At 37.3% G+C, this 16,277-nt stretch overlaps 2 protein-coding genes and 1 long non-coding RNA gene across 7 annotated transcripts; 2 read left to right on the plus strand and 1 right to left on the minus strand.

Annotated features, from left to right (window-relative positions):
* The first annotated feature begins 1,013 nt into the window (after nt 1-1,013).
* On the plus strand, nt 1,014-3,445 carry LOC112782285 (acetolactate synthase 3, chloroplastic). Its single transcript, XM_025824631.3, has one exon. The coding sequence runs from the start codon at nt 1,123-1,125 to the stop codon at nt 3,115-3,117; it is 1,995 nt and encodes a 664-aa protein (XP_025680416.1). The 5' UTR covers nt 1,014-1,122; the 3' UTR covers nt 3,118-3,445.
* Nucleotides 3,446-4,985: 1,540 nt separating this feature from the next.
* Nucleotides 4,986-7,226, minus strand: LOC112784415 (uncharacterized). The gene is made up of 4 exons (XR_003193880.2): nt 7,049-7,226; nt 6,903-6,957; nt 6,678-6,815; nt 4,986-5,278 (listed from the first exon to the last, which is right to left on the minus strand). It is a non-coding gene; the product is annotated as an uncharacterized lncRNA (long non-coding RNA).
* A 1,803-nt stretch (nt 7,227-9,029) lies between these two features.
* LOC112783598 (splicing factor U2af large subunit B) lies at nt 9,030-16,003 on the plus strand. 5 transcript variants are annotated; one of them, XM_025826616.3, is made up of 18 exons: nt 9,030-9,355; nt 9,916-10,079; nt 10,162-10,335; nt 10,738-10,799; nt 11,412-11,482; nt 11,570-11,614; nt 11,699-11,758; nt 12,176-12,236; nt 12,680-12,792; nt 13,441-13,556; nt 13,674-13,772; nt 13,900-13,975; nt 14,107-14,195; nt 14,454-14,517; nt 14,632-14,730; nt 14,876-14,957; nt 15,326-15,393; nt 15,625-16,003. In XM_025826616.3, exons 1-18 carry the CDS (start codon nt 9,302-9,304, stop codon nt 15,760-15,762), a joined length of 1,635 nt encoding a protein of 544 aa, XP_025682401.1. In that variant the 5' UTR covers nt 9,030-9,301; the 3' UTR covers nt 15,763-16,003. The 5 variants fall into 5 exon arrangements, with proteins under 5 accessions (XP_025682401.1, XP_025682402.1, XP_025682399.1 ...); XM_025826617.3 differs by having other exon boundaries at nt 10,213-10,335; XM_025826614.3 differs by having other exon boundaries at nt 9,150-9,355; nt 9,850-10,079.
* Nucleotides 16,004-16,277: the final 274 nt, after the last annotated feature.

Here is a 16,277-nt window from a genome sequence, read left to right on the forward strand (position 1 = left end):
GCCAAGTTGACAGGAAAGCCCATAAAGGGCCCAAGTAGAGGAACACGACCCAAGTCCAAAGGCCGTCCAAGCCTATAAGAGATAAGGGCGGTTCCCTTGAAGATAAGCTGACCTCAACTCAAAGATAAAGATAAGATAAGATAACTAACTTATCTTATCTAGAAAGGTCACTCTACAACTACTATAAATACACTGGAGCACCCAGGTATAACTCATACTCTGATTTTACGTAAAACCTGTTTAATACCCATGCTAACTTAAGCATCGGAGTCTCTTGCAGGTACCCCCACCCTTCGGTGATAAAGGATCAGCAGCACAACCAGTCCAACAAGTCGGACACACCAACTCCGGTCGCCATTCACAAACCGGACACCTCAGGTTCCGACCAGCACATAAGATCTCGACCGAGATCAACCTACAAATTCAGGTAACCCCCGAAACAGCGATAATTTTTAATGTGACAGAATAAGTACTAATTCGTCACCGAATTTCATTATTGGTTAAATGCGTACTAACTCAACATATGGAAATTATTTTCTAGCCTTAGCTTGCATTTCATAGTTGGGGCCTTCAACATGGTATGCTAAGATTTTCGGGCCATTTAAGGCCAACAAAAAAATGAAACAAATTTTAAACCAAAAAGAAAAATTGTAAAAAGTCATGGCAAAAAAATTACAATATTACCTTCTGTATATTTCAGAATTCAGACCCCAAAAACAAAATTTCATAATAAAGGTATGAAACCATGTGCTGACAGTCTGACACACAAATAAAAAGTTGACTCCCGAAAGATGTTAGACTTTATCTAAAAGTTAAAGTGTACGAATTAATTTACATAAACTAAAAATTTAATTATTCATATCACATTTACTAGATTTGGTGATTGTCTTATGTAATGATTACAGATGGTAAATAAATACGTAAACAGCGTATTTACGAGAGGTTGAGATGAACACGGATCTTGACTTGATGTCCTTTTTACTATTTCACCCAGTCAAGAATAAATACGCGCCAATGGAGAAGGGGTAACATGGTAAATGAACAACATGGCATTCAAATTTAGGGTCTGCATTTCATTACAGACGATCATCATCCCTTACACTCCCGCCGTTCTCTGCAAAAATGGCTGCCACTGCTTCCAAACCCTCTTTCCCAGGTTTTCAATCCCTTCAATCATCTTCAACCTCGTCGAAGCAAGCTCTTACTTTCACTAAATTCCCAAACTATCCTTCTTCTTCATCACACACCCTCCGAATCACGTGCTCCCTCTCCAACACCAACCCCAAACATAATCCTAAACTCTCCCCTCCGAATGCATCCACCGCCGCAACCAGCTCCCCTTCCGTCGTTGTCGACAATTTCGTTTCCCGATTTGCTCCCAACGAGCCACGCAAGGGCGCTGACATCCTCGTGGAGGCGCTGGAGCGCCAGGGGGTCACCGACGTCTTTGCCTACCCTGGCGGTGCTTCCATGGAGATCCACCAGGCTCTCACGCGCTCATCCACCATCCGGAACGTTCTTCCGCGCCACGAGCAGGGTGGCGTGTTCGCTGCCGAGGGATACGCGCGATCTTCGGGACTCGCCGGCGTCTGCATCGCCACCTCCGGCCCCGGCGCCACCAACCTCGTGAGTGGGCTCGCCGACGCGCTCCTTGATAGCGTCCCGCTCATTGCCATCACAGGCCAGGTCCCCCGCCGCATGATTGGAACCGATGCCTTTCAGGAAACCCCGATTGTTGAGGTAACTCGATCCATCACGAAGCATGCTTACCTTGTTCTTGATGTTGATGACATTCCTAGGATTGTGAATGAGGCTTTTTTCTTAGCTATTAGTGGTAGGCCTGGTCCTGTGTTGATTGATATTCCTAAAGATATTCAGCAACAACTTGCTGTTCCCAATTGGGATCAACCAGTTATGTTAAATGCGTACATGTCTAGGTTGCCAAAGGCTCCAAATGAGTCATATTTGGAGCAGATTGTGAGGTTGTTGTTGGAATCTAAGAAGCCGGTTCTGTATGTGGGTGGTGGGAGTTTGAATGCGAGTGAGGAGTTGAGGAGGTTTGTTGAGCTTACTGGGGTTCCTGTGGCTAGTACTTTGATGGGCTTGGGATCTTATCCTGTAGGTGGTGAGAATTCGTTGCAGATGCTTGGGATGCACGGGACTGTGTATGCTAATTATGCTGTTGATAAGAGTGATCTCTTGCTTGCTTTTGGGGTGAGATTTGATGATCGTGTGACGGGAAAGCTTGAGGCGTTTGCTAGCAGGGCAAAGATTGTTCACATTGACATTGACTCGGCAGAGATTGGGAAGAACAAGCTTCCCCATGTGTCTGTCTGTGGGGATTTGAAGCTGGCCTTGAGTGGGATCAATAGGATTTTGGAAAGCAGGGGGGTGAAGGGTAAGCTTGATTTTCGGGCTTGGAGGGAAGAGCTGAATGAGCAGAAGCTCAAATTCCCGTTGAGTTACAAGACGTTTGGGGATGATCTTATTCCTCCTCAGCATGCCATTCAGGTTCTAGATGAGCTGACCAATGGCGATGCTATTATAAGCACTGGAGTTGGACAACACCAGATGTGGGCTGCTCAATTTTACAAATACAAGAGGCCTAGGCAGTGGTTAACATCCGGTGGTCTTGGTGCTATGGGTTTTGGATTGCCTGCCGCCATTGGAGCTGCTGTGGCTAACCCCGGCGCTGTTGTAGTTGACATTGATGGTGATGGCAGTTTTATGATGAATGTTCAAGAGCTGGCCACTATAAGGGTGGAGAATCTCCCTATTAAGATCTTGCTGTTGAATAATCAACACTTGGGTATGGTTGTTCAATGGGAGGATCGTTTCTATAAATCCAATAGGGCTCACACCTATCTAGGAGACCCGTCTAAAGAGAATGAGATATTTCCGAACATGCTGCATTTTGCAGATGCTTGTGGTATACCAGCAGCCCGAGTGACCAAGAAGCAAGACCTTAGAGAAGCAATTCAGAAGATGTTGGATACTCCGGGACCTTACCTTCTTGATGTCATTGTACCTCATCAAGAGCACGTGTTGCCGATGATTCCTGCTAATGGATCCTTCGAGGATGTGATAACTGAAGGTGATGGCAGAACAAAATATTGATATCCTTAGCCAAATTCATCTTGATGGTTGTATTGTATAAATTAGCTTCTAAGTTTTGTAGTTATGTTGGCAATTTTGTAGTCAATTGTTTTTTCTTTTGCTACTAGCTCTACTGTTCGTTAATCAGTGCTGCTAATCATATTATTGGATTTGACTCTTAGATTATTACACAAGTTAGTAAATTGAGGAAGTGTAATGAGCTGCTTTTCAGAATCCATCATCATAAGTTAGAATCCCACAATTATTGACACAGGGCAAGTTCATGATCCCAATGTTGCGAATACTTATTATTCAATAGAATATATAAACTCTATTTAAATAGACTTCATATTTCATATGTCATCCTGTAGCTAATAATGAATGAAGTGAGAACCAAATATTATGCGATTCCAATTCCCTTGCAGCGTTTTCTTTGGCTCTCTCCCAAGTCCTAATTGTATCAAATTGAGGGTGGTTTTTGGCTGCGATGAGTGGAAGCTGCAATGTTGAGTACTCAATGTCAGGGACTCAAATTTTGATGACGAGGAGATTAAAGCCATAGCATATAACAACCCATTGGCTAACGACAAACCCTTAAATGAAGTTTCGATCTGTCACGGATTAATTCTTAGTCTGTCGAGTTGGAAAATACTGTGGAAAACAGGAAAAAAAAAAAGCTTGGCTGTAAACTTACCGCCACTTCCTTCTGGAATGAAGTTTATTGACAAATATGAAGTGAATCAACCAGCATGAACCGAAACTTAGATACAAGAAATATATGAAAATGAAACAAAGGGGAGCTGACGTCATTCAATGTCAATATATAATTATATACATAAAATATGACAAGATTTACATATGGACAAAGAAATTCGGTGTAAAAATCAATTCATTGCGCACTATACGGCAGACTTGAAAATCCTAAAACAGTAGATATTTATTTATTTATTTATTTTAAGTGTTAAGTTATTTAGTACATATATATCCTGTACATTATATTGATTTTTAAGTCTAAGAACCCATAGTAGAATACTAGAATGGTTATGTATCTTATTCTAAGTTAATATTCAAATGGAGTAAATAGTTAAATTGGTTCCTAAAAAATAACTCGATCTCTAAATTAATTTTCGAAAGATTAAATTAATGAAAATCGTCCTTGAAAGATTTAAAATTAATCATATTAGTCCCCCCGTCTATTCTGTTACTAAAGACGACGTTAAATTTTATTGACGTGGCACGTTAACTTCACAACTCAACTCGAATTCGGATCCTACCTGCATCAAACCAAACCCAAACCCAACAAGGAATATGATTTCCTTCTTCCCACATTCAGCAGCATCTTCGTCTTCTACCTGAAACTCCACCACGCCGCCGCCCTGCAAGGTGTTCCACGTCGTCAACGTTCCTCTACCACAACGCCACCGCGCCTTGCCCGCAGTTTCTCTCTGACGTGAATAGGTAGTTGCTGCTTCGCTGAACCCCGTCCGCCTAATGTCGCAGAGATCGTCGTCACTGCACCGTCCAACTCCTGTCCGTCCTCTTCTTCAGTTACTGTCGCTGGCTTCTGGTAGAAGTAGAACATGGTCTCTTCTTTCGCTGCAACTTGCACCGATTTGCTCTGCTTGCGTCGGTCTTCCTCTGTACTCTTCCATGGACGCCGCCAAGTTGAAACATGTAACACCCTACCACACGGAGCTTTACGCTTAAGCCGTAAAACAGAGGTGGTGTGGTATTACGACCTCTAAAATAAAATGTGTACATATAATAGCAGAAAGAATATAATAAACTAGGAGCGTTAAAGAACAGATGAAATAAAAATCGCGAAACAAAAGCGCATCGCTCAGAAAATGAGCTAACTTGCGTACTAAGAAAACTATAGCTATCAAGCATAGGATAACAAAAGTAGGAATAGCAGGCCAAAGATACAAAATAACAAGCTCCTAACTCAGCCCGCGAAGTCAAAGCTGGCCGGAGAATATTTACACACATATATATACATATCCAAAACCCAAATTTACATAAACAAAATCCTGTCTCTCCATAAGCCTCTCAGAGGGTCAAAAGGAACAAGTCATGCGGAGAGAAAACTAAGTACATATATATACATGACTATACAATTAATAAGTAACCCGATAACCACTTCGTTTCAGAAGTCCAGACACCTAACGAGGTGCCTCTCGACCTGCATTTGAAAAACAACAACATAGTATGGGGTGAACATGGTAAAGGTGCCGCACATATAAGATATAAGGTTCTGGGAATATTCGAGACAATCCTAGAATGCCGACACTCAGATTATAAAACTTTAAGTATTAAACAGAAACCATAAAATGGTGGTTTTCTAAGAGTATCTAAACCTAACTTAACTTAATCTTGAATCTAAGTCCTACTGCCTTTCCTCCATACCAACACCTCCGACAACATATCACAGACAAATAAGTAGATAAAGGCAAGCACAAGAAGGTTACAAGTACTGCAGGTAACAAATATACATTTAACATAGCAAATACACTTAGGCACACCCAGTTAATGCACAAACAAGTAATTCAAGTAATATGCACATGATGCATGCCTGTCCTATGGCTGATGAGTCTCATCTGTCGGTTATCAAGCCAACCCGACAAGTCCGGTTTGCTAAACCCTTGGACTGTCCCTCGACGTGCATCCCAAGAGTCTATGCATAGCTTTTTCTCAAATAATCAATATTGCTCAATGGGGGTAACATTCCCGAGAGTTTATAAGTGCCCGGTCACCCTTACGTCGTAGGTCAACAAAGTATCGAGTTTTCGACCTGGTACACGTGGTGGCAAGCCACGGTACTTTACTCAGGGAATCTCGTATCTCAGATCATTTGATTATTTAGCCAAATATCATACATAATCATTCATAGCATTTCATATTTAATTTATCACTTTTTCAGCTTTACTTCACCTCCAAGTTATCTCCATTTCCTAACTTTATCTGATTATCAGGTTTAATACTATTATTTATGACTAGAAAAATGAAAATAGAGGTTTAGAAGTTTGAAATAGGATTTAAAACTCAGAAAATCATGTTTGCTGGAATATGGGCTATGCGTACGCGTGGGAGTGTAAAAGGGCAGCTCGCACGCGCATCCCCTTATCATGCGTTCGCGTAGGTGAGTACCTCATGTCACGCATACGCGTGAACATGCATGCTGGCCCATTACGCGTACGCATAGGACCACTCGCGTACGCATATAAGGAGGTCAGTCAAAAATTCCATTCTACACTTGAATTCAGTCCCTATATATACAATACACCAGCAACATGACTTCACATCATTTAATCATCCATCATACATTACATTATACAATCCCACATTTCAACAATTTCAACATGCACTTACTCAATACATGTATAATCATATCATCACCAACCCAACCTTCTTCCACACTAATATCAATATAGCAACAATCATCATCACATAACCAACTCACATTATAAATATCAAGGATACTAAATATTGTACATTTTCGTGCGTTCCAACTTATCATATGGTCATCTAGCCTAAGTTTTCACAGAACATTATATATTAAATGCGAGAAACATAAATCATACCTTAGCCGATTTTCTCGTAGTAATCAAGGCAGCTTACTAAAACAAACACATCCCCAAAAACTTCAATAAAACAATAGCGTTCAGCTTCCTCCAAGTTCCAATACCCACAATTTCAAGCTCCAATTATTTATTCACAACCTAATACATATTCATAACACATATACACCCAATTTAATACCCAAAGCACAAATTCAGAATATTTAGATGAAATTATAGTATTCTCACCTTACCCAAATTTCGTATAAGCAAGAGTAAACGTTTTCTTCAAGCTAATTGGATACTAAAATATCAAAAAGTAAAGAAATTCAACACCACTACATAATTTTCGAAAATTGGAAGAAGAAGAGGCTGAGAGTGAATAAGCAAATTACCTATAAAATTTTTCCGGTAGAAACGTAGAGCTCAACGCCGTGGTCGCGTGGCCGCAAACGGTGCGGCGGTCGGAACTCGGACGGAGGAGATACGATGATTTGAAATTAACGTAAGGGTTAGGGAAATTTTCTCTTCTCCTCTCCCCTGTTGTGTTTTCAGTGGTGCTTCTGCTGAATTGGGGAAGAAAGGAAGCTTTGGTTCACTTAAGTGCCGGGCCGATTGGGCCCACGGGCCCAGTATGGGCCTGGTTCAACCGGTTCGGTCTATTCGGTCCAATCTTGGGCCGAATTTCTTGAAATTAGTGTCAAAATTCTTGTTTTGATGAGCTCTATCCTAATTTAATATAATATTTATATTTCTAATTTTTTTATTAAAAATTAATTTATTGACTAATTATTTACTAATTTAATAGAGTTTACAAAACAAAGACCATTCAATCGAATCTTGCCAAATCAAGGGCACACTGCCATTAAGTTAATAAATTTACAAACTTGAGCGTTTATTGTTGTTGAACAAAATCTTTGCTCACCAGAAAAAAATCAAATTTTGATCAGCTGTTCTTATTGTTGGGATCTGGATTGAAGTCTCTCATAGAGTTTGTTGGGAATGAGTATCATGAAGTCATTGGATCACTGGAGGAGTTACTTCAGGTCTTGTTCATCTTTTTCTGACATATTTGAGATAATTGACCATGCGATCATGGTGGCGGCTTCTGATTCCCCCAAGGAGTTCAAGCTGAAAAGGGACTGTATTGCTGAGTGCTATTCTCTTGCAAGCAAATAAGGTGCGTAGAATGTGATAGGGTTAAGCTCTGTGTCCTTGGTGATGGTGCTAATGGTGGTGGTGCTCTGGTAGTGGTGATGATGATGGTGCCTACAAGAGTAGTGGTTTTTATCACAATTGAGATGGTGTTGTTGAGTTTGAAGCTGCGGCAAGCAAGGAGAGCAAGTTGAATAGCTCAAGGGATGATATTGATGATCATGGTGACATGGATGTGAATAAGGTCCTTAGCAATTATAGCTTTGGTGAAGCTGAGGCATTGACTGATGAAATGAAAGAGCAGTCAGATGCAGTATTGTTTGAATTACTGAGGAGGCTGCAATTGATGGAGGCAGCAGCTGTTGGAACTGGCATGGAGGCTGAGACGCGTAGAGGAGAAGGAGAGTCGCCGGGTTGAGTTATTGGGTTAGGCTCCAATTTTTTAATGATTTGGGTCCGTCTGTGGGTCTGAATCCTGACAACAAAAAATTAACGTGCCAAGTCAGTAAAACTTAACGCCATTAGTGATAGAATGGACGGAGGGACTAACGTGATTAATTTTAAATTTTTCGAGAACAATTTTGATTAATTTAATTTTTCGGGGATCAATTTGGAGATCGGGTAGGGACCAATTTAACTATTTACTCTATTCAAATTATTCCATTTTTGATCTTTAAAGTTTCAATTTACTCAATTTAATCTCATAACTTAGCATTCCGACCTATATTAGTCCCGGATTCTAACGATTAATTGTGTGTCGAGATAGACTATCTAATGTAGTAATTGAAATTTTTTACCTCAATTTGCTGCTTAAAAAACTTTTAAAATCCTTAAGTGAAATTATGGTTATAGTTAAAAAGTTTTAACGATCACTTCAGATACTCATTAAAAAGTCTTGCAGGATAACCGTTAGTTTATTTCAATACGTCGTTAACAATTTTATGACAAAAAGTAAGGTCAGAAACTAACGTGAATTATGAATACCAAATTAGAGATTAAATTGAGTAAATCGAAATTTTTAGAGATCAGACTAAGGACGAACGCAATTTCAAAAATCAATATGAGTATTAAGAGTTTTAGGATTTTTTGAACTAAATTAATAGTTTTAAATTTTTTTAAAATATAAAATATATATTAAAAATGAACTAAATAAGATATTTATACATAAATACATGGTGACTAATTTTAGTGTATAAATAGTATTTTTGTTTATAATTTTATGAACTAAAATAACTTAGTTTTAAGGATCAAATTTAACTTTTATTTTACTAATTTACTTGTGCTGCAAAGCTATTTTTTTATAAACCTAAGTTAATATGTCTATTGTATACAAATTAAAATATTATTATTCTTTTTAAATATATCATAAAAAATTTAAAATATTATTATGCTTGATCAACTATCACTGCCATTTCATTCTCTAATCTTCATCACACAGCGAAGTATTTTAGGGTTTCAACGTTCAAATTTCATAGCTTCAGGGCTTGCATCCAATGTCTGACATCGAAAATCATGCTTCCCTTCGTGGCCGTTCATCGCCCGATAAGGTTTGTAGTTTAATTTTTTTTAGTTTTTGAAATATTAATGTTTGATCACTTTTATCGGAAGCTTCATTTATCTGCATATATGGGTGTCTTGCTTGTAGAATTTATGAATCTTGATCGGACCTTTTTCTTTTAAATTTGTTTTTTTTTTGGTTTCGTTCAATGTGCTTGTTTGTATTTGCAGTTTGTGTTTGGAACGTTGATTCTTGTTTGTAGTCCAAAATTTAGTTTACGACACACCTCGTTGAGAAGATTTGGGATTGTGGAAGATTTAAGGGTGGTTATTCTGTATTTGGGATTTGGGATTTGCAAATTACTTTTTTTTTTAAATAAAAATAAAGAAAATCCAGATATGATAATGGTTTTAATCATGTGTGTGCACCCTGCGTGCACCTGTTTGCAATTGGTGCATGATTAAACAAGGGGCATGTAATTATTTCATGACCTGCAGTTGAAGGCATTACTGATTTAGGTGGGTTGGTATTTGAATTTTGAAGGCGTCTGAGCCTGTCTACTTACATATGTGTTGGATGAGATCATTGAGTGTTGTTAAATTATCTCAGCCAATTTCTCGTGGATCTGCTCATGAAAGTTCACGGATGAGAAGGCAAGATGATGAAAGGAAAACCTTTCATGACCGCCATCGCAGAGACCACAAGGTTGGAAGGTTTATGGGGAGGGGTAAATATGACAATTATAATCGGCACAAGAAAAGTGATTATGATAGGTTAGACTATTCATTACCCTTTCTTCTCTTCTAGTTGAAATTTCCTTTAGCATTTGACTGATTAGTGCCTTTCTTTGTGCAGCTTTCTTCATCTATTTGTCATTTCATATTGGAGAGTTCTTTCATTTTGTAGGCATAATGACCGTGTTTACGATGGAGAAACAAAGCACAAATATGGAGCACATTTAAAGAGATCAAGGAGGAAATCAAGATCAAGATCAAGATCACGATCCAGATCCCCATCTCGGTCTGAATGGTAATTGTTGCACTTGAATTCGGTGTGTCCATTGATCTTGTGGGATATAGGCTATCTATATGTTCTCGAGTCTGTTGACTTACCCTTGCTTTCCATCTTAGTTTAGCATAATGTAGAGATAAATGCCCTCACCTCTACCTACATCGGTTAGAAGGTGAAACAGGTATTTAACTGGAAACCAACGTGTTCTGAAATAGCTTTATGTCAACTTGAAGAAATTTTCTTATAAAGTTCCTACAGCTGAACAAACATTTCCTTTGCATGTTAAATTTTCTTATATGGTTGTGTAGGTATGATACTGTTGTAATTTGATAGACTCTTGAACTACTGTTTTCCTTTTGACTGCGCTTAGCTGTGTTTATCTTTATCTTCAAATGTTTAATTGTTTAATTGTATTTGCAGCAAAAGGACCTCTGGTTTTGACATGGCACCACCTACTGCAGACGTAACACCTGCTGTCTCAGGTACTGAACCTCTTAATTTAATAACTTGCATGTAGGAATTACTCTTTAGATTAGTTACAAGCTTCGTTTATTTATTTTCCCCTCCACATATTCAGCTTGAAATAATTGTTCCCTTTGTTTAAGTGTTTTGTTGATATTTTCTGTATATTTTGACGTGATGAATTTACTTTTGAAACTGAGAACCATTCTTGTGTTGTTTGGCTGTTGTGTGTGGTTTTGTGTTTCTGGGTTATTATTATGGTTGGTTAAGAAGACAATGTTGGGTTTGATGTCCTACGAACCTACCTATCAGCAACGCTCTGTAGCATATTCAATGGATGACCTATGCATTCTGTAGCTGGATCTTTCACTCTGAACCAGCAAAAGTTTCCTATTGGTGGACACATATGTCCGCAGCATCTTCAGTGAACTCGTTTATAAATTTTTTATTTTTCATGCTATATAATAGGTATGATTTATTTTCTTTCATTTTGGCTTTATTTGTTGTGGAATAGATGCTTGTACGCCTCTTAACTTTTTTTCTTTTAATCTATTGACAAGCTACAAAACCATGCAATATTTTGAAAAAAAATATTTTCTATATCTTGTTTTTCCTAAAAGTTAATAATGCAGGGCAAATACTGGGTACTGCTCATACGATTCAAGGAACTTCACAAAATTTGTCACCATTTGGAATATCACAGGTGCTGGTTTGTCATCAGTGTTATGGCACCATATTTTTAGCTTTTTTAAATCCTATGAACAATCTATATGATTTCATTTTGCCACAGATGGGAACACTTTCTGTAATGCACATTCAACCTATGACACAGCAGGTGATGTGACTTCATATAAGGGTCAATATGTGGATTTGCAAGTGAAAATGTCTTTATGATAATTTCTTTTTTCTTGTTCTAAAGGCTACAAGGCATGCCCGGCGAGTTTATGTAGGTGGGCTTCCTCCGTTGACTAATGAACAGGTTCTCTCTCTCTCTCTCTCTCTCTCTCTCTCTCTCTCTCTCTCTCTCTCTCTCTCTCTCTCTCTCTCATCGGTGCGAATATTCTGGCTTCATAAATTTATCCATTAAAGGGATAAAAAACTAAGTTATATATGGACATACATATAACATCTATAATATTTTCACATCACTGACAACTCTTATAAGCATTGCCTTCCCATTTGTTTGAAAATAATTTGCCAAATTAATTTGGAAGGATATTTTGCATTATATGAAGGGAATATTTCTCTTGGGATGGGGTGATAGGTGTAGTCCATTTTTCTTTAAGTTTAAAGTAAACATTTTACTGTTAAGGTAAACATTGTAATTTTTAACCTAAATTTTCTTTTCCTTTACTTTTGGAATTCTTGTTTTGAGGTTCTTTTATTTTTGAAACAGACAATTGCAGCATTCTTCAGCCAAGTCATGATTACCATTGGGGGCAATTCTGCTGGAGCAGGTCAAATAAGCATAGTATTTTATTTTTAGTTTAGATATCTATATAAGCTTTGGTTTAGTTACTCTCCTCAGTAACTTAATAACTTAATGTTGTTTCCATTAATCCAGTCTTAGGACTACAAGCAATCATATGATGATATTGCCTTTCAAATTTAAGAAAAACTAGAAATTTAGGTTGGCAATCAAATAGTTGATATTTTCTCACATTCTAATACTCTTTTTTACAAACATAACATCAACCTTTCAATCGTGTTTTTATTGTTTTCTATATTTATTGCATGTAATGTGGACTGCATATCTGCTTAAGGCATATAATTCAACAGTTTTTATTAATACAAAAATATAATTTTCTTTAAAGTTGGTGGACAATATAGTGTTACATTGGTGTCATTGATCTCCATATTGGCTGGTTATATTGTTTATTCTAGATTTTCTGGTGTATAGGCGATTCTGTTGTCAATGTCTACATCAATCATGAGAAGAAATTCGCATTTGTGGAGATGAGAACTGTTGAGGAGGCTAGCAATGCAATGGCGTTAGATGGAATAATATTTCAGGCAAGGACTATCATGTTAATATCTTGAAATACTATCTTTAGTTGTTGTTATATCAAATGAGATAAAATATAGCAGGAATTAAGTAAGGAGAATGCCAATTACTGTATGATTCATCCATTAACTTTTTGTGATTTCTGGAATATGTACTTGTTTTTTACTTAATGTAAATACAGATGTGGAGAATCTATAATTTGTTGGTAGGAAAGTATTCTTCTTGCACAATCTAGGTTTTTTATATGCATGGTCATAAGAGGATGTTATCTAGTGCATTCTCAATCTGATGCTTCATGCTGACTGCGTGCTCTGACCTTTACTTTACTCTCTTGGGATTTTCCACTTAAACAACTGAATGATTAGTTATTTCATCTGAATATGTGAGTGGAAACTATAGGAACCCCATAAAAATGTACATTGGGTTGAGGATAGTTCAATTGTTAGTGGTAGCAGACCAGGATTAACTATAGATGGAATAATTAGGAGAGATTTAGATTTAAATGGCTTTCTATTTCTATAGATGTGAGTTATGATTACTCAATGATGTGTGATTCATGTTGCTCATCCCACATAGTGGGGAAGGAAAGGCTTGCTTCTTCTTATTGTTAATGTTTGGAAACACTAGACCCTAACATGTTTCTCATGATATCTTAGGGTGTTGCTGTAAGGGTCCGTAGGCCAACAGATTATAATCCTTCATTAGCTGCTGCTCTAGGTCCTAGCCAGCCAAGTCCACACCTCAACTTATCTGCCGTTGGACTTGCTATTGGGTTAGTTGACCACTTTGTGATGTGTATATCTTATATTTCTAAATATCGTTTTCCTAAATAAAGGATAAAGAAAGTATATCTAGTTTTTTATTCTGATTCATCTGGATTTGTTTCTAGTGCTGTTGGTGGAACTGAGGGACTTGACCGCATTTTTGTGGGTGGGCTTTCATATTGCTTCACTGAAGAACAAATAAGACAATTACTAGAATCTTTTGGGTAAAGCTATTGTACATCTATTTTGTTTTGTATCAAGGTGTTATTTGGTTTTCCATTCATGTGGGATTTTGATTTTTTTTTTTTACAAACATAAACTTCACTCATGGTGGCATTTTTTGTATTGCAGTACTCTCCATGCTTTTGATTTAGTTAGGGATAAAGACACTGGACATTCTAAAGGATATGGTTTTTGTACTTATGAGGTGAACAAAATTCGTAACTTCTGTTGCTATTTATAATGATATTACATTTAATCTTTTTCTTTTCCAATCAGTTACATTACAGGTTTTAATCTTTTTTCTTAATATATCTTTTCTGGTTACAATCTTATCAGAATCCAGCGGTAACAGACATTGCTTGTGCCTCTCTCAATGGCCTTAAAATGGGTGATAAAACATTGACTGTAAGGCGAGCTACTGTCAGGTTGGCCCCTTTTTCTGAAATAAATCTGTTATTTGCTTAACTTTGTTATTTGGGGTTGGCTACATGGATCAAATGACCCCATTGCATCCTATCACGTTGTCGTTTGATCCATGTAGCCGGCCCCTTGTCAATGTAAACAGATTTTCTATATTTTTTAAACCATTATTGCTGCTTTACTCAATACATTTTTTTTGTGTGGCATAAAGTATTAAATATTCAATTTTTTTCCCACTTTCATTAAATGCTCTTCTTGGACAGTGGTCATTCTAAAACAGAGCAGGAACACATCTTTGCAAGGGCACAACAGCATATAGCTATCCAGGTGAAGCACATTCACTTTTGCTGCCAACAACCACCCCCCACCCCCACCCCCATGCGCCTCTCTCTCTCTCTATTTCTTTTTTTTTTTTGCTTGTTCATATTCTTTAATTAACAGAAAATAGCTTTGGAAGTTGGCGGGTCAAATATTCCTTGGGCAGAAAGAGTGCCAACTACAATTGATGAAACTCCCACTAAAGTGTTATGTTTGACAGAGGTAATTCTGGTTTCTGCTGCATGCATAATTTATCCATTGGTTTGATATACTTTCAGTTCTATATCCCCCCTTTCCCTCTATATTTCCTGCTTATCAAACAATTCCATTTTATTGACCTTTAATTGTCTTTGCCCTCTGGTTAAAGGCTGTTACTTCTGATCAGTTGAGGGATGATGAGGAATATGAAGAAATATTGGAAGACATGCGGGATGAGTGCCGCAAATTTGGTATGCATATGTAGTATGATGTATTCCATCACTTAAATTTAAGCTGTGTATATATTGAGTTATTGCATTAAATTGTATCTGATTCGGTGGGTGAGCTGGATACATAATAGGGTGCTTCTATATCTTGTGCATACACTTAACCTTGAAACTATTTGAAACTCAGTACTTTCCAGTAATTCTATAATAAATGGCCCTTTTCTGTTCGGCTCATTATCATTATTGGACATTTGGACCACTGCTGCTGACTACATGACTATTAAAATCTTTTTATTTTCTGTGAGATTAGACACGTTGTTATGAATGTCCACTACCTCGTGTGCTTCTGATTGATATGTTTTCTGCTATTTATATTTGGTTGACCTTTATAGGAGCTTTGGTGAATGTTGTTATTCCGCGGCCGAATCCTGGCGGAGAGCTGCCTCCGGGTATTGGAAAGGTATGCAGTTCACTAGTGATGCATTTGAGTTTGAGTTATCGTTTTCCGCAAATTGGCAGCATGTAAGGTGTATAGCTCTGCTTCATGAAGTTCTGTGATGCATTAGTTACTTAATACAATGTACCTCAAACAACAATGGTTCCAAATTTCAATCAATTATAGAGGGTTAGGAACTAGGAATAATTAAAATTCAGGGTAGTTGTTTGAAAGTGCTAATGGTTTGCCCTGCAGGTGTTCTTGGAATACTCTGATAACGCTGGTTGTTCCGCCGCAAAAAATGCTCTACATGGTAGGAAATTTGGTGGCAATGTTGTGACTGCCGTTTATTATTCTGAAGAGAAGTATCACGGTATGGACTATGGAGTATGATGTAAAAGATAGATAGTTATGTAGCCACAGTGATTAATGTCTGTCTGTAAAGTAGATCTGTTTTCCTTAGAGGAACTCAACGTGTACTCTTTTAAACTGAATCTGTCAAATATAATCGATTATAGTACTTGTCATTATAATGCATAGATTCAAACTGTTGTTATCAGCGTGTAAAATTGGAGGAAAAAAACCTCTATTTTTAATTTTTTATTATTACAATCTTGAGGAACGATTTGATTCAGCATTGTTTCATTTGGAAGTAAATTTTTAGTTAATATCAGTTTTTTTTATTTTAAATTCTATTAAATTTTAAATTTAAAAATTAAAGTTAAAAAATAATTTTATGATAAAAAAATTAGTTAATATTAACTAATTAAAAAATATTTTTTTATACTTATATTTTAAGAAATTTGTTTTCAATTTAGTCGGTGGTGTGTACTTCATTTCCTTCTTTATGAATATGTTGTTGTTCAAAAGTCATTTTCTTCAAAAGAGGTTGTTACTGTGTTCGTATA

Source organism: Arachis hypogaea, chromosome 20 (genome assembly GCF_003086295.3).
Source record: "Arachis hypogaea cultivar Tifrunner chromosome 20, arahy.Tifrunner.gnm2.J5K5, whole genome shotgun sequence".
NCBI lineage: Eukaryota > Viridiplantae > Streptophyta > Magnoliopsida > Fabales > Fabaceae > Arachis > Arachis hypogaea.